The sequence below is a fragment of the Dermacentor variabilis genome, chromosome 4 (genome assembly GCF_050947875.1).
Source record: "Dermacentor variabilis isolate Ectoservices chromosome 4, ASM5094787v1, whole genome shotgun sequence".
Lineage (NCBI taxonomy): Eukaryota > Metazoa > Arthropoda > Arachnida > Ixodida > Ixodidae > Dermacentor > Dermacentor variabilis.
The window spans coordinates 48,407,788-48,430,203 of NC_134571.1; the positions used below are offsets into that span (position 1 = coordinate 48,407,788).

At 45.1% G+C, this 22,416-nt stretch overlaps 1 protein-coding gene across 1 annotated transcript in view; it reads left to right on the forward strand.

Annotated features, from left to right (window-relative positions):
- Window positions 1-18,165, forward strand: part of LOC142578190 (DNA topoisomerase 2-alpha-like) — a 72,371-nt gene extending 54,206 nt beyond the window's left edge. Inside the window, exons 9-12 of the mRNA XM_075687592.1 lie at window positions 6,299-6,555; window positions 7,556-7,845; window positions 12,168-12,569; window positions 17,890-18,165. Coding sequence (XP_075543707.1) covers window positions 6,299-6,555; window positions 7,556-7,845; window positions 12,168-12,569; window positions 17,890-18,165 — 1,225 coding nt within the window. The remainder of the gene's footprint in view (window positions 1-6,298; window positions 6,556-7,555; window positions 7,846-12,167; window positions 12,570-17,889) is intronic.
- The last annotated feature ends 4,251 nt before the right edge of the window (window positions 18,166-22,416 follow it).

Genomic DNA, 22,416 nt, shown 5'->3' on the forward strand with positions numbered 1-22,416 from the left:
GGTTAGCTTATGTTTAGATTAGATTTAGGCTACCTTAGTTTAGGTTACGTTAGCGTAAAAGGCGTATTTTCACAGCGGTTACACCGTGCGGATTTTTGTCTTTGCGTCTCAGCCATGTTAAGTTAACATTAGGTTAGGTTATACCAGTATCACAAGGGCGAGGTTAATGCCATTGAAAGTGTAAGATATTAAGTTTCTTAATGCGATTATATTTCGGTCGCTGTTACACGCACATACTTCAGGACATTAAACATCGCGATGGCGATAGCTGCAGTAAAACAGTGAAGTTTGCTTGCCAATCGTAATACAGTAAAAACAACCGAACCTAGCTCGACGGACAATCCATAGCGTAGCCAAAGCATCAAAATTGAAGAAATGGCGCTCACAGCTTCAAAGCTTTCAAGCAGCTATCCTGAAGTATTTGACCGCGTGCTCCTGTTTGTTGTAGCGTATGTGCTTCTTCGAGCCCTAGTATCATCGAGAAATTCGTAGGCTTCAATATGAGGCCAACAAAGCAAGGAGTCCCCACCGTGCAATAGAACAGCTTCTCCTGGCTGACGCGCTCACTATTAGTGCTGTAGCCGCGCCGTAACGGCAAGCTCGCCTGCTGATCTCTACGAAAATAAAGAGCTCCTTTTTAAAATAAGTAAAGAATATATTATTTGTTTTTATCTACAAGTTTCATTATTATCGTAAGAATGTGATCACGACGGCCACGGCAGAGACATAGGAAATGAGAGTATGCATTCGACAGCCAAGTGAGTTGTAATCATTGTAAGAATACACTACGCTGTGAAAGAAAGAGCTCTATTTAAAAGAAAATTAAGAATATGTTAATTGTTCTTCACTAAGAATTCGTTTAGTCTCGTTAGAATGTGAAGACAATTGGGAACGACAGTACGCATCTGATGGCCAAGTGAGTTACGAGAACGCAGTACGTCGCGAATGGCATTAAGCTTTACTAGACAGATTTAGTTTAGCGTACGCTATTCCATTGTGTACGCTATGAAATAGCGGGTCGTCACTGCTCATGTGCAGAACGCTAAACAACACATAGCGTATAGCGTACGCACATTATTTCTCAGATATATCATAGACAGTTTTAGTTTAGCGTACGCTATAAAATAGCGGGTCGTCACTACGCATGCGCAGAACGGTAAACGACCCGTAGCATAAAGCGTACGCACGCTATTTATCAGATTTGGCGTTAGCGTGATTGCACGGTTTGCGGAGTTTGCGTGAAACATGGCGGTGGTCCAGGCTGCCCGCTTCGAATTGAATTTGGCGTTGCTTTTGTAAAATGCACATAGTTCGTAGAAATGATTGTGTAAACGGCTTTCGCTTAGTCTCAGGCCGCATCGACGACAGAGTATTATGGATAATTTTGTGGTGTTTTCGAGATCGCTTCTCCTTTCGAACGAGTCGAAGCCTAACGAAAGAAATGGATGGATGGATGTTATGAGCGTCCCCTTTGGAACGGCGCGGTGGGTTGCGCCACCAAGGTCTTGCTATTATACTGCCTAATGTCCTGCCTAGGTTAAAAAAGAAAAAGAAACACGATGAACTCCAACAATCACATTTTCTGACCCCCTTTCGAGAACTTTGCTTTTGTACGTCTCCGTTTTTTGTCGTTTCCCAACTTTTCTTCCACCAATCTTCCAATCGCCTCTTACTTAGCTCTATTGCGGACATGTTTACTTTTCCCCTGCTCTCGCTGAATCCAAGGGCTTGAATGAGGCCAGTGATGCCTAAATCGACCGCTGGGCAAATGTGTTCACATTTTAATCAAACATGCTCCATCGTTTCCCTAGCTTTACCGCAGCAAGCGCATGCTTATTATCCCCTTCTTATATCTGGCTTTATAGGTGCGTGTTCTAAGGAGTTCCTGATCTCGCTTCGAAAAGTAATAAGCTTCCCTTTGAGTTACCATAAATTGTTTCTTTCCCGATTTCGTTATTTCCTCTAAAGTAGATACTCATAGCAGGTTTCTTTCCCATTGCCGCCACCCATGAGATTATTTCAGCCTCTCTGACTTTCCGCTTGACGTTCTGTGTTGCTGTGTTGCTCACTCTACAGGCCGCATAATTGCTGGTAAGCTTCCTAGTTCTTTTCCTCCACTGTGAATAAATGTTTTTTTCCTGTACAGGTACCTCAACACTCTCCCAGCTCATTTACTTTCTTCCATATTCCTCAGTCGTTCTTCATACTCAATTTTACTACGAGCGTCTCTCACTTCAAAACCAGTCCAGCCCATATCACCCTGCACAGCTTCATTTGTAGTCTTCCCGTGAGTGCCCAATGCGAGGCGTCCCAGTGGCTTTCGGTTCCCATCGAGTCCTGATTGTACGCCTTGTTCCAAGCAAACAACCGCATTTCCAAAAGTAAGTCCTGGAACCATTACACCTTTCCACATACCTCGGAGCACGTCGTACCTATTGTACCCACGTAGCGCTCTGTGCTTCATTATGGCTGCATTTCTCTTACCCTTTACTGTTATTGTTTTTTCCCGTGTTTCCATATATCCATTGCCTTTGTTTATCCATATACCAAGATATTGATATTATTTTACCCGAGGTATTTCCTGGTTCTGTATTGTCACTGTCTATTCACTGTTTTCATTGAATACCATAACACGTTATTTTCTAACACTACATTTCAAACTTCAATTCTCGCCTTCCTGTCCACAGATATTAGCCGGAGGTCACAAATCACTTTGCTTGTTAGCTAGCAACACAATGTCGTCCGCATAAAATAAACCTGGAAGCTGCTGCTTTACTACTGTACCCGCCTGTGTGTATGAAAAATTAAACCCGATAGTACTTCCTTCTAGCGCCTTCTCCATCCTCACCATGTACATCATAAACAGCATTGGGGATAAAGGGCACCCCTGCCTCAGCCCCTTGTTGATATCAACTTTCTCCTCGCTCCTCATCCCTTCCCAACGTAACGTTCGAGATGTCAGCGCCACCTATCGCTACAGTCGGAAGGTAGCAGCAACGACGGCATACGGCCTTTGAGATCCGAACATCTCGCAGAGTAACTAAAACTGTAACAAACGTGCGCTGCTTAGCGTACGCTATAGTTTGGTACGCTATAACTCTAATGTCACTAAGCATGTCCATGTGGCACCCCGCGAATGGCATTAAAGCGTTACGGTTGCGCGATGTATTCTCATAGCGGTTGCAGGGCCGTCGAGCGTCACCGGTAGCCTTTCAGCCACATGCGTTCAAACGCGGATGATAAGGCCATCCGACTTCTAGATTTTCAATGCATGCGGCACGCCCTCTGCTACGGTCGCCTACTGCTCCCACACAAACATCTGTGATGTTATTTCCAAGGTAAATCGCCCTAAGGCGAGAGAAAGAAATGGTCCGGCACGACTGACTTAGCACGAGCGCCGCAGGCGCTAGATAGTCTGTCCGACTCAGCGGTCACCAAATGGGGCGTCAGTGCCCGCTGCTTCACCTATTTCACCACGCGGGCAGCCAGCGTCCGAGCGCAAACAAACTAGACCTCGCTCCGCAATTCCGGCAAGCCTAGGGACAAACGCATACAACTCGCGCTAATAAACCTTCGTACTGCCAAGGCAGAGTCATATATTCAAGGAGCAAAAGGAGCTCTCTCGCACCCGCTCTTACTTGCGCCTGCGCACAAACATGGCAAGCTGCACCTTAAGGCGGGTCTTATAAACCGAAAATCACAAAAAAAATATTCATTTTGGGAACTATCTGTAATCTACACCATATCCAAACAATTTGCCCAGAAACGCACCATAAGTGTCCGAAAATAACATTATTTTGACAGCGCAGACGGCGAGAAGTAAACGACCCTTAAAGCGAGCAGAAACACTGGAGTTCACGGAGCTATTCCTCGTCGATGTTCTCGTATTTCCGGTCGCTGAGCACCGTCATCTTGGTGTCGTTCGAAAGCTCAAAGTTCCGCCCTTTCGGTTTCCTGCATACTCGCCGACGCAAACGTAAAACAATCAGGGGTTGGTCTGACGAAGCTCGCGATGTACGCGGCCCTCCTATTAGAGAGTTTTAGCTCAGCGGGTTTACGTTTCGCTCCGCTCGCGGTCTCCACCGTTGCGCCAACGGAGCGACTCGCGAAAAAAGAATTTTAGCCCGGCGGATCACTCACCCGCTCGAGCGGAGAGAGCGGGGCGCTCTGCTTCCCCACCTAGTGGTCCGAATAGGAGTTACTGAGAAATGAATTTGTACGACGCTTGCTTTTATAATGCAAGAAATGTTGAATAAAGATATATTACGTGTTCTCAGTACATTATTTGTTAATAATATACTGAGTACTAATGTACGGGTCAGCGCCGCAGTCGCCGTCGTCGATGCAGAACTGCCGGCGTTCATGTTCGCGGCTGCCATCTTCCATTTCCCATACAGGCCCGCGCGCGCTTACGCACGCTCGCGCGCTGCGTATACCCTCCGCTGGGGAGTGCTTTCCAGCGGGCGTAAACGCTGCTCCGTAAAACCGCTGGCCGCCTCAGCGTTGTGCGCATGCGCAGTCGTGTCTCCGATCGCCCGCTCCGCTCCGCTGGCCGTAAACCCGCTGGGCTAAAACTCTCTATTATTAGCTCAGTGCACCAGCACGCTGAAAGGCGCCTTCTGATTGGCTGTTGCCATGGCAACTAGGCCTAGCAGGTGAGTTAATCTGCCAGTGGGTCTGCTTCGAAAACAGCTGATAGCCCGTTTCTTTGTTGATGGTATTGCGAACCGTAAGCAGCAAATCGACCTTCTCTAAAAAAAGTTTGTTACCGAACACGCGTCCACGAAAAACGAAGCCCAACCGGTCTCTGCTTGCTACGGCAACAAAGAAGGGGCGGTTAACTGTCCTAAGGTTCAGACGAGCCGATAAGATCGCGCCGGAGATAAGTCACTGCGTCACGCAATTTTATATCGCATCGGCAATAACGGAGCAGCGAAGTTAACCATTGCCCTTTGTCCTCGCGTGTAGGTTTATTTTGGAGACCGCAGACGGGACGTGCCTCGCGAGCGTATATGCAGGTTCGTGTTGGTGCCTTCCAGGTTCTTTTACAAGCCTATACGTGCGCCTGATGTCAACAGCAGCAGAATAATTTTGTGCTCTTAATTATATTGCAATATTTATTTTCCGGTTTTGAAGCTTGAAATTGATCTTTTCCCAGTTTTTTTTGTTTTTGTTTTTCTCAAGTATAGCGTTTCTAATGTCTCAAATTTTGGGATAGGCACTGTGTCCCTTGTACTCATTCAATCCTCATCATTCTTTATTTTTTCCCTGAATGCTGGCGAGGGTCGGAGAGTGCACAAAAACTATCATATAGTGTCTTAGGACACCGAAATATTTTGAACACACAAGAACATAACCTGCTTAACTTCAGCTATCTTGTCGCACTACATATTTTTTTTCCAAGTCACATCCTAGACTTTTAACAGAAGAAGAATTGTAACCACTTCTCTTTATTGACCTCAGAAAAAAATCTTATTGCATGTTTGTAAGCAGCACAGATGATTGGATGTGTCCTGAAAGTTTCATATGGCTACAGCGAATATCAAAAGTGGCTGTTCTCGATGCCATGTCCACTCATATTTAATGCTGTCTTTGTTTTGCGCTTTTCCCAAAACGCAAATTTTGGTTTCCATGTAATATTCAGGCCTCGATACCTCAACACCAAGAACAGACAGGACTAAAAAAAATTTTTTTTTGCCAGAATGGAGCCTAATGTATACTGTATCAAGTATAGCAAGCAAATCATCTTTTTTTGTACTTTATATATATATTAATTATTTTGCTACAGTTTCTGCCATACTGTTGCCACATTTTGTGGGCTTGTATTCAATGGTCTGTAAGATATCTATTAATGGTCAGTTAAAAAAAGTGCGTGCTATCCTTCATTATTTACTCTATGCAGCTACCTAAACATGCTTTACAAATATTTTTTATTGTGCCATTAATTTTCGATTGTGGCCTTAAGCAATGGAAGTAGAATGCTAATTATCATATGAACTAATTCACCTAGCTACCACAATACTATTAATTGAAATCAGGACAAAAATCTTAATGAGACTGGAAAGTTTTATATATAGCATTGATGAAAAACATGGTGAACATTATTTCAATAGCAGTGTCCCCCTTAAATGAAACAGATTGCCGTGTCGGTTATTATATAGAGCCTTCATTTGGCAAGCATTCTTGTTCTGACACTCTTTAGCTAATTTCTGCCACTCAGGGTAACTCAGAGGCTAGTGCAGTTATCATGACCTTTTATCAGGCAAATCCGATATGACTATGTGCGCCACTTCTGCAGGTATGTGAAGCGAAAGGCTTACCTCATCGGTATGCTTTCTGCTGAAGCAAAGAGCCTAGAAAACCAGGCTCGCTTCATTCTGGAGAAGATTGATGACACCATAAAGATCGAGAACCGGCGCCGGAAGGAAATTATGGAGACACTTCAGCGCTGCGGTTATGATCCCGACCCCATCATCGTCTGGAAGAGGCAGCAGCTGCAGCAGGCAGGGTGCTGGGACAGCCAAGCCGAGTCAGAAGATGAAATTGAAGACTCTTGTGAGCTCAGTCACGAATTTATAAACATATTCCTCGGCATTTAACACGGGCTCTTCGGATTGAGTTACAGATCAGTACTTTTTTGTGCTCCTGCTTGTATAAAATGTCTTAGCAATATGAACTAGGTCAAAGTCTTCCCGACAAATAAGAATATACTGATACATTGTGAAAGTGTCCTCACTCATTCCAACGATGTAGCAGGGTGCACTATAAACATTATGATTCTGTAAGTCTCATTCGCTTTAGAGCGATGAGGTCATACCTGGCGAACGTCACGCATCCACTTTCTTGCGGCTAACCTATGTTTAAGTCTAAAGGTGTTCTAGCTAATGATACAAATTAGCACAATTACAATGGGTGGGACACCTGGTTCGGCCGCCGGAGATACTTTGTACAAACCTTACCGCAGCAGACCGTACGGTTTATAACTATAAGACTGTACAAACAGTCCCTTGCCAGGAATCTGAATTTTCCCATGATCGAAGCGTGCAGTAAATAATGGCACAGAAAGAGGAAGATTGTACAAGCGCTGCCTGACAACTGAAACTTCATTGGAATCAAAAAGTCGCATGTAAGAAGTAGTGTGGGGCAGTTAAATTCATTATTGCAATGGTAAAGCTAACAGCAGTAAGGGAGTACTTCTGAAGCTGCATTTCTTGAATGTGTAGCTACAGCTAAGTGCTGAAGCAAGGACTATGTCACGTTTTGTGTCCAATAAAGGTGCAGTTGTTACGACAGTACTTGTACTAGTTTTCTTTCTGTGCCGTCGTTTACTGTATGCTACTATGATGAACAAGTTTTCACTAGCTCGGCTTGCCATTCTTGTATAGTTGGGTTTGCTTGCTTTGCAAGAACAGAAACTAACAAAACACTACATTTGGCAAACTACCTTGTCATCAGACAGTCAGGACCTTAGTCACATTGCAGGGTGTCTCAAAGCCCAGAGCCCCCTCTCTCTTTATTGAAAATAAGTAAAGCTCTGCAATTTTCTCTGGTGCAGCCGAGGCACAGGATGAGGAAAGCGACAAGGACCGCGGCAGCAAGCGCTACGACTACCTTCTGGGCATGCCGCTGTGGAATCTAACTATGGAGAAGAGGGACAACCTTCTCAAGAAGCGTGATAAGAAGCAAGAGGAGCTCGAAGTGCTGTGCCGTAAATCACCCGAGGTCCTATGGGAGGAAGACCTTGACGCCTTGTCATCCAAGCTGGACGAGTTGGAGCGGAAGGAATGGGATGACAAATCAAGTAGTCTCAAAGTGATCGAAGGAGCCAAGGGTGGGCACTCCAAGGTACTTAGCTTTTTTTTCCTTTTGCAGTAATATATATTTAGCAATAAGGGAGCTGGGGGGCACCTTAAGTTTTTGGCTGCTGTTAATTGAACTCTGTGTTTAAATAAGTACTGCTGACAGCCCTTTCTCACTTACGGACTTGAGCGCAAACAAAATGCAAAATGTTACAACACGTTCTTCTCGACTTTGCAAGAGCTTGAAAATTATTGTATTGTGTTGAGCGTGCAGATTATTTTGCAGGCACACACAGACAATATATAATGATGCCACTACACTAATTTGAGCAAGTGGGTAAGAGGAAGGCTGCTATGTATCTCAATGTGGCAGCTTGACACGCAAATCTTCATAGTGAAGTAAAGTCTCTTTGACGTTGGCCTGTCATCAGGCCCAGTCCTTAAATGACGTGACCTCCTTGAGATGGTACTTTTCCCGGAGTATCTTGAGTGCCTTCACATTCCCACATGAGGTGATGAACATGTGAAGTTACCTGCTTTGCGTATGCATAGAATTTCACTTGCAGAGGTGATTGTGAGTGCTCACGCTCATTGCACTGCTGTTGCCACTGCCATAAGGCTATGTCGTTCGTCATGGGCCTATTTTTACCCTACATACGAGGGTTGATCCAAAAATAAGGTTCCCAAAGAGCTCCAGCGATACGGGAAAGTGCTAGGCGAAATCCGACAACACTGCTCCGCGCAGCTGTTCCCCCACTCTCGATTGCCCCCAGCCGCGCTTTGCTGCGCCACTCATACTTGGCTTGTGTTGGGCTGCTGAGCACGAGGTCCTGGGATCGAATCCCGGCCACGGCGGCCGCATTTCGATGGGGGCGAAATGCGAAAACACCCGTGTGCTTAGATTTAGGTGAACGTTAAAGAACCCCAGGTGGTCAAAATTTCCGGAGTCCTCCACTACGGCGTGCCTCATAATCAGAAAATGGTTTTGGCACGTAAAACCCCAAATATTATTATTATTATTCATACTTGGCTTAGCAGCCGTCCGATATGGCAGTTCCCATTGTTGATCCCGCTTAATGCGAGATTCATTCCGTAATTCTATTTTTGTACGCCAAAGGGACTTGACCCGTGGAAATTCATCGTAAGTTGACAGAGGTGTATAGCAGCAAATGTATGTCCGTTCAACACGTCCGAAAGTGGTGCAGGGAGTTCAGTGCCGGTCGGAAAGAAGTCCACAATGAAGAATAGAGTGGAAGACCGTCAGTTTCGGAGGCGGTTATCGAGATGGTCCAATGCGAAGTGCGTCAAAACAGGAGGATCACCGTCCGTGAACTTACTGCTCAGCTTCCTGGGAGTTCTTGCGATACAGCGGAAAGAGCTTTGACTGAAAAATTGGGGTATCATGAGTGTTGTGCTCGATGGGCACCGCGGCTATTGACATCAGACCACAAGGAGAAACGCCTTGACTGGGCTCGCCAGCTTCTTTAGAAGTGTCAAGAAGATAAGTAAGGATTGTTGGACTCCATTGCTGCAGGAGAAGGAACGTGGATGTTTCATTTCACTCCGGAAACGAAACAAAAAATCCAAACAGTGGCGTCACCCAGAGTCACCAGTCGCAAAGAAGTTCAAACAAACTTTCTGCTGGTAAAGTCATGGCCAGTGTTTTTTGGGATCGTAAGGGGATACTGCTGATCGATTTAATGGAACGTGGGACAACCCTCAACTCAGACAGTTATTGTGCTAGACTAAGAAAACTCGGGCAAGTTATCCAGAACCGCCGGCGAGGACCAGCCGGTGTAATGCTGCTTCACGACAACGCCCGATCTGTCATTGCCCCACTGACCGTACAGTCCAGACCTCGCGCCTAGTGATTATCACTTGTTCCCCAAGTTAAAGGAACATTTGAGTGGCCAACGCTTCCGGAGCTACAATGAAGTCAAAGAAGAGGTGAAACGCTTCCTCAGCGGGTTGGCGGCGGAGTTTACAACTTTGGGATACAGACATTTGAGCACTGTCTACAAAAATATGTAGAAAAGATGGCGATTATGTAGAAAAATAAAGCAAAGTTTCATTTTTTCCAATGACATAAATTTCTATGAGAACAAACAATGTTGTCTATTTCTAAAATTGTTGGGAACGTTATTTCTGGATCAAATCTCGTAGCACATAAGCATACCTATATTAGTGTCTGTACTTGTCACTGCTGCCTGTACTCTGCTTGAATGCTGATTGTGTCTGGAGTTGTAGACGGAAATAAATGAAATGTATCCCAGGACTATATGTATTTAGACTAATGCACACACTCCGCTAAAAACATATATATATAAGGCTATCGGTCGCATAAAGATCATAACGTGTTATGTCGGCCTTGTTGAAGCTAAACAAGAGGTGCAATGACTTCAAATAACCGCGTGACATGCATAAAGCAACAGCAGTGAGAAATACTAAGCTGAGCTGTATTAGTCCAACAACCTATCTTACCGTGAAATGCGACTTCACAAGCCAGAAAACATGTGAGCATGCCGCTCTGAATTCGCTGCACCAGCTCGTTGTGATGTCACAGATTATAACTCCGTCTATTAGACACTGGTTAGCTCTATATCGTTAAGCTTACTACAAGCAATGTAGACAAACCAAGACTCAACCTAGCAAGTTTCGATTACTTTATCAACACTAAACCAACCCCCCACCTTGAAATCCGCGACATCGTATCTGTTATCTTGCTGAGTTTTTGGATTAAAACAACAAGCTGGGTGAGTTGGTGGCATCACGCACTTCCTTTTGTCCTTCGTCCGGGTTGCGCTGCCCACCCCTAGGAATTAGCTTTTGGCGCAAAGTTCCAAGAAAAAAAATTTGGCCTCCATTTTAGTAATCAGCTTTTCCTAACAAATGAATGAGAACAGTTTTGAAGGGATTACCTTTCAGTTTAAATCCTTGATCCAGAGACTATAGGATGCATTCACATGACGATATGTATGCCATAAGGTAGTCTTATTCACTGCATTCACTGTGATGCTTGTAGATCAATATATGCCCGGCAATATTCTTAAGAGGACCTGAATAAAAGAGATATAAACATATGCCTACTTTCTCCCATTACCTATATAGCGCAAAACGTTCTTCTGCTTAGGTGCCACCAATAGCACTACCCTGCAGACTGCTCCAATTTTTTTTCCATGGTGCATTTATGACCGGCCCTTCAAGGGTGGTGTCTCCCAAGGTGCCCCTGAGCTGAAAATGGAAGTGAGAGCACAGGCGAGACACGTTAACTGTCACTAAGTTACTCGTTTTCTATGCAAGATTGAAAGAATATACATGGGTGCACGAGATTTCACCGAAAAGTAATTCATAATCAAGAACACTTAGCCAGTAGCCGGCGTCTGTTTCGTATTACGAAAGCTTAGTATGACATATATAGGCGGTTGTTACGGTGTGGTTCAGGAAGCAGGTTTAAAATTCTGTGTGTCAGAGACGCCTCCGAGGACAGCAAGGGACAAACGGCAACAATCACCGTACACAGACATATATTAAACATTCAAAAGACAAGTGCACAGGCATAGGGCATGGGGGTAAGCAAGACCAGCGTCCCTACACAGCGTTCATTGCGACTACCTCTGAGCACTCGCAGTTTGGTTGAGGTTGCGTCGCTCAGCAAACGGTAAAAGCGGACGCGGCAGGCGGGCTTTGAAAGACAGGTTAGGTTGGTCGGCTGGTTCACGGGAGCGGAAGACGTGTCGATGAGAGGTACCCTCGTGCGTTGGAGCTCGACCGGGTCCCTCCGACAGCGGTTGGACTGCCGAACGTTGACGTCTGACCTAAGCCAACGCGTCTTCCTGGCTCCTCTTCTCAGCTCCGTCTCCCTGCCGACGGGGTCTCCTCCTGCTCTAGGCTGTCTGAGCCACGCGTTTCTTGTTGATTCGCTGAGCGCTCTGTTGTGGTGCTTGCTCATTTGTAGTTTTATTCTTGATTTATTATTTTGCTGCACCACGTGCGCATGTGCAGAGAGGTTTCGTCCTCGTAGACGATCTCGGCGCGGCGGTGCATGTGCTTCCATGTTTTCGATGCCACTTCGTCGTTGTGCAGGTGTCTCTTGGCACTTCACTACTGCGGTACATATTAGAGAGGGTGGCTTGACAACTGTAGGAAAAAGAGAGTGAGCACGATCTTAATTGGGAGATAGCGGACGCCCTGCTGCGTCCAGCTGAATGACATTTGGCTCGCACATTGATGGTGGCATTGTTTACTTATCGCAAATGTGTTTTACCACATTAAAAAAGTCTTGCAACGATTCCATACCTTGAATTAAACTTGAACGTATACTTTGAATTGGCACCTAAAACAACTCTTGTCTATATATTTATCCCGAAGGCTGCGGCGCCCGAGGACACCACACACCAGATGAAGCTCTCGGAAATCGCGGAGCGCATTGTGCCGAAAATTGAGTGGAAACTGAATTCCGAGACTACTGGAGGACACCATGGGCCCGAGCAGGCGGCCACCGACGCCAATGCTGAGGACTGTGGTGATGATGGTGATAGAAATGCTGGACCAGCAGCCGGGCAGACCAGTCCCGACGCTCAACTCGATCGTACGGCTGCTTCCGCATCCACCAAGGCGTCCCAGCGCCTTGGTTCCGGGATCAAAGCAATGTCCGAGAAGAGGAAGAAGAGGAACTCAACATCAAGCAGTGACTCTTCCGAGGACAAGGGGTCACCCATGAGCTTTGGCCAGGACGAAAACAACTACCCCAAACCTGCTGCGGATTCTTCAGTAAGCACAACTCAGACCTTGGTAAATAGCATTTCAAAGAACAGAACCTCCTTAAATAGCAACCTGCTTCTCAGACCAGAGCATTCTTCTCCTTTCCATCAGCCGTGATGAAGGAACAGACAAGTTACCAGAAAGACGACATTTATTGAAAGCATATTTAGCGCCCGCGAAAAAGGACAGAAGGGTGACGACGCCACAGTGCACTAACTTCAATAACTTTATTTTCAGGAAACAACCATCTATTTAACTCATGCACAGTGGTGCCACATCATCCAAATTTCCGACCATTCAAAAAAGCCGTCTCCTTATCTAACAAGTCGACTGAAGGGGCGCTAACATGCGTATCATTATTCCGACAGATAGCCTGAGCCTCAATAATTTCTCGCACATCTTTATCTTTGTACTCCGCAAGAACACGGCAGGACCCATACACCGGCGCACAGCCTCATTCCTGAAAGTAAGTTGACAGATGACCGTATCGCTTATTTCTCACGTTTAGACTATATTCTCGTAACCAGTGATTAAGACACCTTCCTGTCTGTTCGATGTATTTTTTTCCCAAAGAACAGCGGAAGCTCGTAAACAACAGCTTCTACGCAACGCACTAGTGCTTTACGATTATTTGTAGAGCATCTGACATCCGACTTACGGTACGGGCCCGTTAACCAACATAGTTTCGCAAGTTTTTCTGGCGCTGAAAAGACCACTTTTGTGTGCACACGGCTAACCATTTCTTTAAGCCTATGTGCCGTTCTATGCAGATAGGGCAGTACTGATACCTTCCCTCTGCGTTCCGTCCGTTTATTTGCTGCGTCTCGAGTTGTGCTGTCTGACACGCATCTTTTTAGCTGCCCTCCTACGACCGAAACGTGCACCGACTCCGGAAACCCTGCTGCTGACAACCTTCCCAACTGATCCATAAGACTCGTATAGATCTTATGGTGGCAAGATTTCTTTAATGCATTTCCAAAGCAGAAGTTGGCAATGCTCCTCTTGACGAGCTTTGAGTGGGTGGACCGATACGGCAACAGGGGCTTATTAGCCCTTTGTTTGTACTCCCAACCCGTGTGCCGTTACGGTCATCTAACAAGCAATACGGTCATCTGTCAACTCACTATCGGGAATGCAGCTGTGCGCCGGTGTACGGGTCCTGCCGTGTTCTTGCGAAGCACAAAGATAAAGATGTGCGAGAGATAATATATTGAGGCTCAGGCTATCTGTCGGAATAGTGATATGTGGTCGACATGTTAGAAAAGGAGACGGCTTTTTAGAATGGTTAAAAATTTGGATGATGTGGCGCCACTGTGCATGGGTTAAATAGGTGGCTGTTTCCTGAAAATAAAGTTGTTGAAGTTAGCGCGTTGTGGTGGTCGGCTCCTTTCTGTCCTTGTTCGCTGGCGCTAAATATGCTTTCAATGTCAGTTTACCAACACGCCCAACAAATGGCAATGCTGACATTTATTTATTTATTTATTTATTTATTTATTCATTTATTTATTTATTTATTTATTCCAAATATTCAAGGCCAGCTGGCATTACAGAGTGGAGTGGGAGAGAAAAGAAAATACATATGCAATAGGCTCAAGAAAAAGAATTGAAAACAGGCGATTTTAACTTGTTAGAGCCTGGATAAGAGTGATGGTGGCAGTGAGGTGGTTCCAGTCAGTGCTTGACCTAGGCATAAAAGAATTGCTAAACATATTTGTATGGGAGGCAGGAACTTCTACTTTGTATCTGTGGTCTAATCTAGATGAAGTGTACGTGGGTGGAGAAAAGATAGCTTCTTTCAAAACAGGGTTATAATGGTAAACATTATGAAAAAGGCGAAGGCAAAACACTTGCGACGCACTGAAAGATCTCGCAGGTTTAAACTAGTTTTCAACGATGTGATGCTGGCATGACGTGAATAATTAGAAAGAATGAAAGGAGTTGCTATATTCTGAATACTTGCAAGTGTGTTAATAAGTGCATATTCCAGTTCCGGTCTAACAAGTGTCCTACATAGAGAGTTTAAAAGGTGGTGCAGAGTTAAAATCCTGATGTAAATAGTCAGTTGTGCGGTTAGCGTTGCTAGAAATGTAGTCTACGTGGATGCACCACGATAGATTGTTAGTGATTTGAACTCCAGAGTACTTGTAGTATGTGATGAGTGACAAGGGATAGCTGTTAAGAATATAGTTATGTGCACGAATGGTGTTTGACCAACAAGTCACATGCATGGCTTTACATTTTTCGGTATTTAATGTCATGTGCCATTTAGAACACCGACACATTATGACTTTGTTGAAGTTTGCCATTGTCATCTGTATTGTTATGATAGAGAATGCAGTCATCATCAAATATGATGATTAGACATTAATGCTTCACAATTCATAAGAAGTGCTTAGGTGTACACAGACTTTTTTGACTGTTTGAGGTATGTTTTACGATCCCGAAAGTTCCTGCTCCTATTTTCCTTCAGGATACTTGACATAAAACGAGGCACTGCCGTCAGTGCTACAAAGTATGCGGCGCGCAAATCGTACTGTCACCAGATTGAAGTCAGCTTCAAAAGCGCGTCTCAGCAGTGCTTGCTGAGAGAGCAGGGTTTGCTCCTGACAAACTTGGCCAAGAAAATGACGGCAGATATTCACAGTCGTGCTCCATGCATGTGCAGTGCAGGCAAGCCAAAGAGAAAACAGCCCTAATACTCTGTCTATGGCGTGTCTCGTAAAACTAAGATAAGGGCTAGAGCTGGTGCGCAAAGCGCAGGAGCGAATGCTGGGAAGAATGATATGAGAAAGTTTACCAAGTGTCTGTCATGTGTTGTCTACAGCGCACTTTTAGCATGTGAACTAATAAGCTACATCGAACATAGGGTTCCTGTGCTAACTGCCCATCGCAGAAGTATTCTATGAAATTTTTGGACGGCAGCGACCTAGCACTTCACTGAGCTTGATACAGACACTCCGCTAGCTGCCTTGAATTGAAATGCATTCCTTAGACAGCACGCAGACGCATGCACGATTTCACTAAGGCAGTCTAGCAATGTGCAGCGTGTTCGCCAACACTGCTGCTGATTAGTTTATTTAAATACACATTCTGATATCTCATACTTATAGGCACTTGGACGCAATTTCTTTATAATAACTGTCGATTTCTGTGTGCATGAGACAAAACATCACCCTTCCCCACCCCCTCCAAAACAAAAAGAGAAATGACCGAATGAAATAGAAGATAAGGTCAAGTTCTGCCCCTGTCATGGCGTAAAACGGTGCAACAGGGCAACAAGCACATAGACGGATCGTTACAAGTCCGTTATTTGTGCACTGCGGTCGACATGACAGAATAACCCAATAAAGCGACGACCAAAAGTTGTCGCTGATAACGTAGCACTGCGGTAGGGAATTTTAATTGATACCTCCTTTTATTATGATATGATATTTATTATGATATTATGATACGCCCTACATCACTCTTTGTGCGCTCGCTCCATTACTCCATACACGCTCCATCACTCTTTGTGCGGTCCTTAACTTCTTGAGCTTCTTTGTCAACCTCCAAGTTTCTGCCATATGTCAGCACCGGTAGAATGCATTTATCGTGCACCTTTCTTTTCAATGACAGTGGTACGCTTCCAATGAGGATCTGGTGATGTCTGCCGTATGCACAACAACGCATTTTTATTCTTCCGTAATTTCCTTCTCATGACCAGGGTCGCCTGTGAGTAATTGACCTAAGTAAGCGTACACCTTCACAGACTCTAAAGGCTGACTGGCGATCCTGAACTCTTGTTCCCTTGCCAGGCTATTGAGTATTATCGTTGTCTTCTGCATATTAATGTTCAACTCGACTCTTAGGGTCAAACATTGAAATTTTCCTTACCTCAGTAAGGAGGCCTTCATTGCGGTGAGGCCACCCTATGTCACTCTGAGAGCTTCCTTACTGAGGGGCCCTCAGTGAAGGTTTCCTTGGTGCTTCCTCAGAGTAAGGTAGCTCCGAAGCTACCTGGCCCTGAACGGCGCTTCACCTGACTACTTAGCTATGTGACGTTTGCTTGCGCATGTGCGCTGTCGCTTGCCTGCAGAGAAGCGCAAGCACGTGTGGTACGTCTTGCCAGGCATGTTCATTTCAGTCGCACGTTCGGCATGAGTAGCGTTCCTAGGCGTTACTAAGCGTTGCACGACGCCGGAGTGCCAGCGTTGCTGGAACCCATCAAGTTTTGCGCTATAATGTGGTACTTCTTTACTTTTAGTAAACAAAAGTAGAAGAAAGCGTGCACACATCTCTATATTAGCACTTTCATTTAAGAATTGTGCGACTATACAGCACCTATTTATTGAATAATTGTTTTCGTGTAAAGCTTTTAAGAGAGCCCATCGAATCCAGGCATGCGGCAACCATTCCTTATGTGAGGACGGGCGAAGGGAGCTTTCAGAGTACGCTTGCTTCCTCCATCAGTCCTTCGCTGTAAGGAGGCCTCACGTAAGATTAGGAAGCGGTCGAAGGAAAGGAATGTTTCATTGTTTGGGCCTTACACTAGCGATATACTCCAAAGAGATACGCAGATATGAATGATGCCCCAAAGTAGACATGGTACAAGTAGTATAGTAAAGAAATAGAGAATAGTATATATTACGAAAATGTTGCTGGGCAAGTTGATACATGACAATAAATTACTATGTTCCTTCCTCACCGTTTTTGCTTATTCTTCAATCGTGCAATTATAAAATAAAGTCAAGTTATAGGTTAGCGTTTGTCCACATCCGTCATTTTGTCCCTGTTTTTGCCTTCATGCTTCGTCTACTAGTTATTAAAATCAAATAGACCGCTCCCAAGCCTTACTAGATTTCAATGCAAAATCGTCTATCCTCTCTATTTTCTTTGGAACATCACTTAGATGAGCACAACGTTATTATAGCTCATTCCTGAATGGAGCGTCTTTCTTAGAGCATCACTGCGTAGCATGGCGTCTGCTGCATTTTTCCTTTATCACTGACATTTACTGGATGGCGCTTATCGTGCCTTGGTTTCGGTCATATCGACTGCACGTGCTTGTAAAAAGTAAAACCATAACTATATGAGGGGAATAGTGATTGGTAGTTGGTGCTTGCATGTGTCGATTCTCTGGGCCTGTGCGTTGTCTTCTTGCACCATTTCGAAATTAGTAAAAAAAAATCGACCACCTATAACCGAATAAAGGCTCTATCTCCTTGTCTGTTCTTCCTCGTAACATCTTTTGGCGCTCCTATGCATCCTCCATTCCGTAAACAAAGAGCAATTAAGCAGCCGGCTTTTTTCTCAGCTTTCAATATCCTCATATAACGCGCAACCTCTTCAGCATCAAGAGGAGCGGCAAGGAGATTCCCCGAAGAGGCGTGAAGCACCGGCCAAGTCGTCGCAGCCCGACACAGCTGCTGACGATGATGACCAGGGCTTTGTCAAAGCAGCCGCCAAGAAGCCCACCGCATCTTCACGAGCATCCAAGAGGACGACGGCCACCAGGCAAACCCCAGCAGCAGCGGACGACTCCGACACTCAACCAAATAAGAAGAAAGCGGCCAAGAAGAAGCGGGTTGTGCTGTCATCCTCCGACGATGACGACGCACTTTTGTGACCGTGCTGCCGCCGTCAGGCGCATCCACCAGCGGTCACGGAAAGCGCGCTTTATCGCTTTTCAGCAGATAAAAGGCAGCTTTAAGGCATTATACGAAAGTGCTGCGATTTTAATTTTGTGACGATTTCAAGCTAGCTTGCCAGAAAATACGCTTATCGACGATCTAGCAGGTACATTATGACAAGGAATGCCTACACTGGTGTTTTAGTTCGGCCGGCATGAATTTTCGGCATCCTGCACACGACAGTGACTATTGCGACAGCATACGACAGCGAATTACTATTATTAGCCTTACCTGATCAGCTAATTAAGGCTAATAGTGCATTTTGACTTTCGAAACATGTACGTTCTGAAACATGAAGAGCGGAGCATTTGACTGCCTTACAGCTTTTATCACCTAGCGATAACAGTGTGAGTGAGTATTCACGATTCGCCTAATGCTGCAGCCGCGCCACAGAGCACAAATCTCTTGCACGCTAGCGACCTTCGTTGCTCGAATGATGGAGCATGCTCCTACATACAGAAGAAAGACGCGATGACCTGCACGCGCGCTACTGACTCGTGGCAGACGTGATAGAAAACAAAAACAACAGTGTCACTTCGTCGTGGTTACATCGAAAAAACAGCGCGCCGGCAGCAACTTGCAAAACTTTTTAGAAACTGACAAAAGCCATGCGCTCCGCTGCTTGTATTTCAATTTGTGCTGATAATGAGCACAACTGACAGTTATTAAATTATACAAGATGAAGAAATGGCTGGCCCAGAAATTGCTGCTTATCATTTACACTGTAGCAACGTTCAATAGAGAACATGTCAATGCATCTCGCGTGCTGCTCAACTGAATTCCTCATTTTTTTTATGTAACTTAATGTCGTATTCGCTTTCCGTAGCGCGCTCTTCTCGCCAAGTGCAAGTCCTAAAGAAGATTAGAAACAGGGTCATCACGCGATACAGCCGATACTAAAGCAGCCGATACTAGCTGATACGCGGCGGCAGCGCTGCTTCCTCCCCAGGCGGCTGCCGGATATCCGATAAGAAATCATTCACAAACAAAACAATGCCTTCATGACGTCACTGGTGAAGTCAGAAGGGAGAGGGAGAGCACGCGCAGCGGAGAGAAGGAGGGTTGCCCGTGGAAGCCCTGCTTTCCCACTTCGCATGCAAGCGCGATATGTTCGCGCTCTCACCCAGGCCCACTCGCCGCGCGGCGACATTAGCCAAATCGCAGAGCAGGACCAGCTCTTTAGGAAGGGCTTTTGTTTCTGCCACGTTTACACTGCAAGCGTCTGTCCATTTTTTAAACCACTGACATATCGGTCGTGCACATCAGCGCCAAGTAAATATACTTAGAAATATTTATATAGGAAACCATTATTACCTATCAATATTCGCTGTTAAAATGTTACATTTCGTCATTTCGTGAAATTAGTCGCTTTGAAATTCCTAACTTGTTAAGTTTAGGACTACAGTTCAAGTAGTCCACAGATAGAGGGGGCTTGCATGAAGAAAATAACTTCCTATAACCAACTTTCGTTCATTTTGTTCGTGTGTAGTGAAGTGGATCGACTAAAGTTGGCCTATTTCTCAGTCAGCCAAGATTCAACGCATGTAAAAGCTGAACGTTCTTGTTTTGATTCACATATTTCCTACTGGAAAAAGGCTGACCTCCACGTAACGCGAAAGTGTCAGTCTGCAGAAAATGCAGAGAAAATACACAGCATAAACCTTCTTATATAATAAATAAATCAGTGGTGCATCAAAACGCAACAATGAATTATATGCGTGCATCGTTTTGCCGTCATTGCACTTGAAATTTGATAAAACATGACGGCTGTGTTTTTCTCTCTTTTTTTTTTTTACTTTAGCCTTGGCTGTTCATGTCGACAAAGTAAATAGTGAACAAAATGTATAGCCCGACAAACATGCACTTCAGCCCTTCATTACAAGTATTTCACAGGCAGCAGATGGGCTGTCGTCGTGACGAATGAGTCGAGCAACACTGCACTTATGTCACTTCACTCAGGCTTGCACAGAACTGGTTTACTCATGCAAAATGAATGCCTGCTCAGAAACTTGTGCTTACTTGTTGTCATTAGGAAACCTGAAAAACTTCGCAGAACTGGAAATCCTGCTGTTAGAACACCACGGAGCCGCCCAAGACATGTGATGCGCTGATTAGCCATCTTCGTCTAATGCTTGGTAGACCGTCAACCGTTCCTTGCACGCCTGGTCAAGCTTTTCTGTCCTATCGTTCTCATCTTCACATTTGGCACCACAACCGAAGCTGATGATCGAGCGCAATCCGACATGTAATATCGCTGAGTGAGTGGCAAGTGTGAGCGGAGTTAGAAGAACATTTATTTGGGCTAGATGGTGCATACTTGAACTAGGAACAAACAGCGCCAACTAAGGCGATCACAAGCGAAAGAAGGACACAGGACAAGCGTCAATTTCATCCACATTTATTCACTGAAAAATCAGAAAATATAAGAAAAATCAGACATGAGCACAAGGACCACAATACATCATCTGCCAAACCATTCAAGATATGACATTTTGCTTTTAAAGAGGGTTACAGAAGTATCACTAACAAAGTTTTTTCCTCTCTTCTATAATGGAATGCTTCCAAAACCTCATGTGCCTTTGTATCTCTGCTTCTGCTAAGAATCTTTATCTCTCGGGACTGTGGTTCACACTTCTTGCAGTAGAGGCATTGTGTCCGTGGCGAATGTTCTGCATGCCGCCCGGTCACACACAGTGCAAGTTGCGCAATGTTGCGAAATATGCGCACCTCCTCCTCCTTTCTGTTACCGCACATGTTCAGCTGCGCGGTCATTCACGCATCTACCTGTTTAGCCCACATAGGTTTTCCCGCAGGTCAGTGCTATTTCATATATCGCACTGGTGCGGCACTTCAATAACAGCTTGCCATGCTTATGGTTGCAGCTGCTCCTCGTACCATCGCTCGCGACGCGGGCGCAGAGCTGTGCTTGTTTCCGAGGAGCCGAAAACACAACTGGGATGCCATGTCTGTTCGCCACCTTTTTCACATCGTGGCCGATCCTATGTACATATGGAACCACTTCCGACTTCGCAGCTTGTTTTCCTTGTGTGCACGGTTTCTTGACCATGAAACCTTTCTGCAAGAGCACTTCAGCCACTGCTGTGATGACCGTGCATGGAAATCCCGCCGAAACCAACCTATCAACTTGCATGTCACAGCTCGCACGCATTGTATGGTGACACGATTTCACGAGAGCAGACTCAAGACAAAGTTTAGCAATGGAAAGTTTTACAGTTTTTGAATGAGCCGTTGCATAAGGAAGAAGCTCCTTTTGTGCTCGAGGTGCGTACTGCCAACATACATGCTCTTCAACCAAGGTAAGATTAATGTCCAAAAACTGCAAGTGCACTCGCAAGGGCAGTTCATGCGTGAATACAAACCCCTGCCCCTTCTCTTTAAAACTGTCTAGGACAGTGCTTACACCATTGGTGTAATTCAACACGTTCAGTTTTTTAAAAACTATTAAAAAATCACCATACCTGAACACTTTTAGTACACCCTTTCCTATTAGAATGGGCTCCAAGACGGTTTCAATGGAGCTTAAGAAAATGTTAGTAAGCACCGAGGCTACGCAGGATCCGATACAATTCCCTTGTCTTTGTGGATAAAATTTGTTTTCGAAAGAGAGAAACGTCACACCGAGGTAAAATTCTAGCATTTTCATAGAATTATCTATCCACATGCCAGAGGAGTTTTGGAGCTCAACTGCACTGCAACTTTCTATAGCATCTCTGACAGAAGTAAATAAGGTATTGTGGGCCACAGAGTAAAATATGTCTTCAACATCTACTGAAAATGCATACCCAATGGAAGCACTTTCCTCAAGACATGTAACAACGTCTTTTAAGCTCTCTGTGGCGAAGGGATCTTGAACATTAAGGGATGTAAGGTGTTTTTGGAGATACTTGCTTAACACAATCTGCCACGTTTCATTCTCGGTGACCACTGTTCTGAACGGCACCTACGGTTTGTGCATTTTCGCCGCAAAGAATACAGAAAGGGCACTGCTTTTACTATTACTAATGTCATTGGCCTAGGTTAGTGATGCTTAAGCTACCGCACCCGGTTACCAGCTTTCGGGACATTACCCGGATGTACCGAGAGGAAAGGTGCAGACTGCCAGAACCGCACCCCAAACTCACCAGGCAACAACAGGCGATCCTGCGTCGAGCGCAGGCGGGACCGCT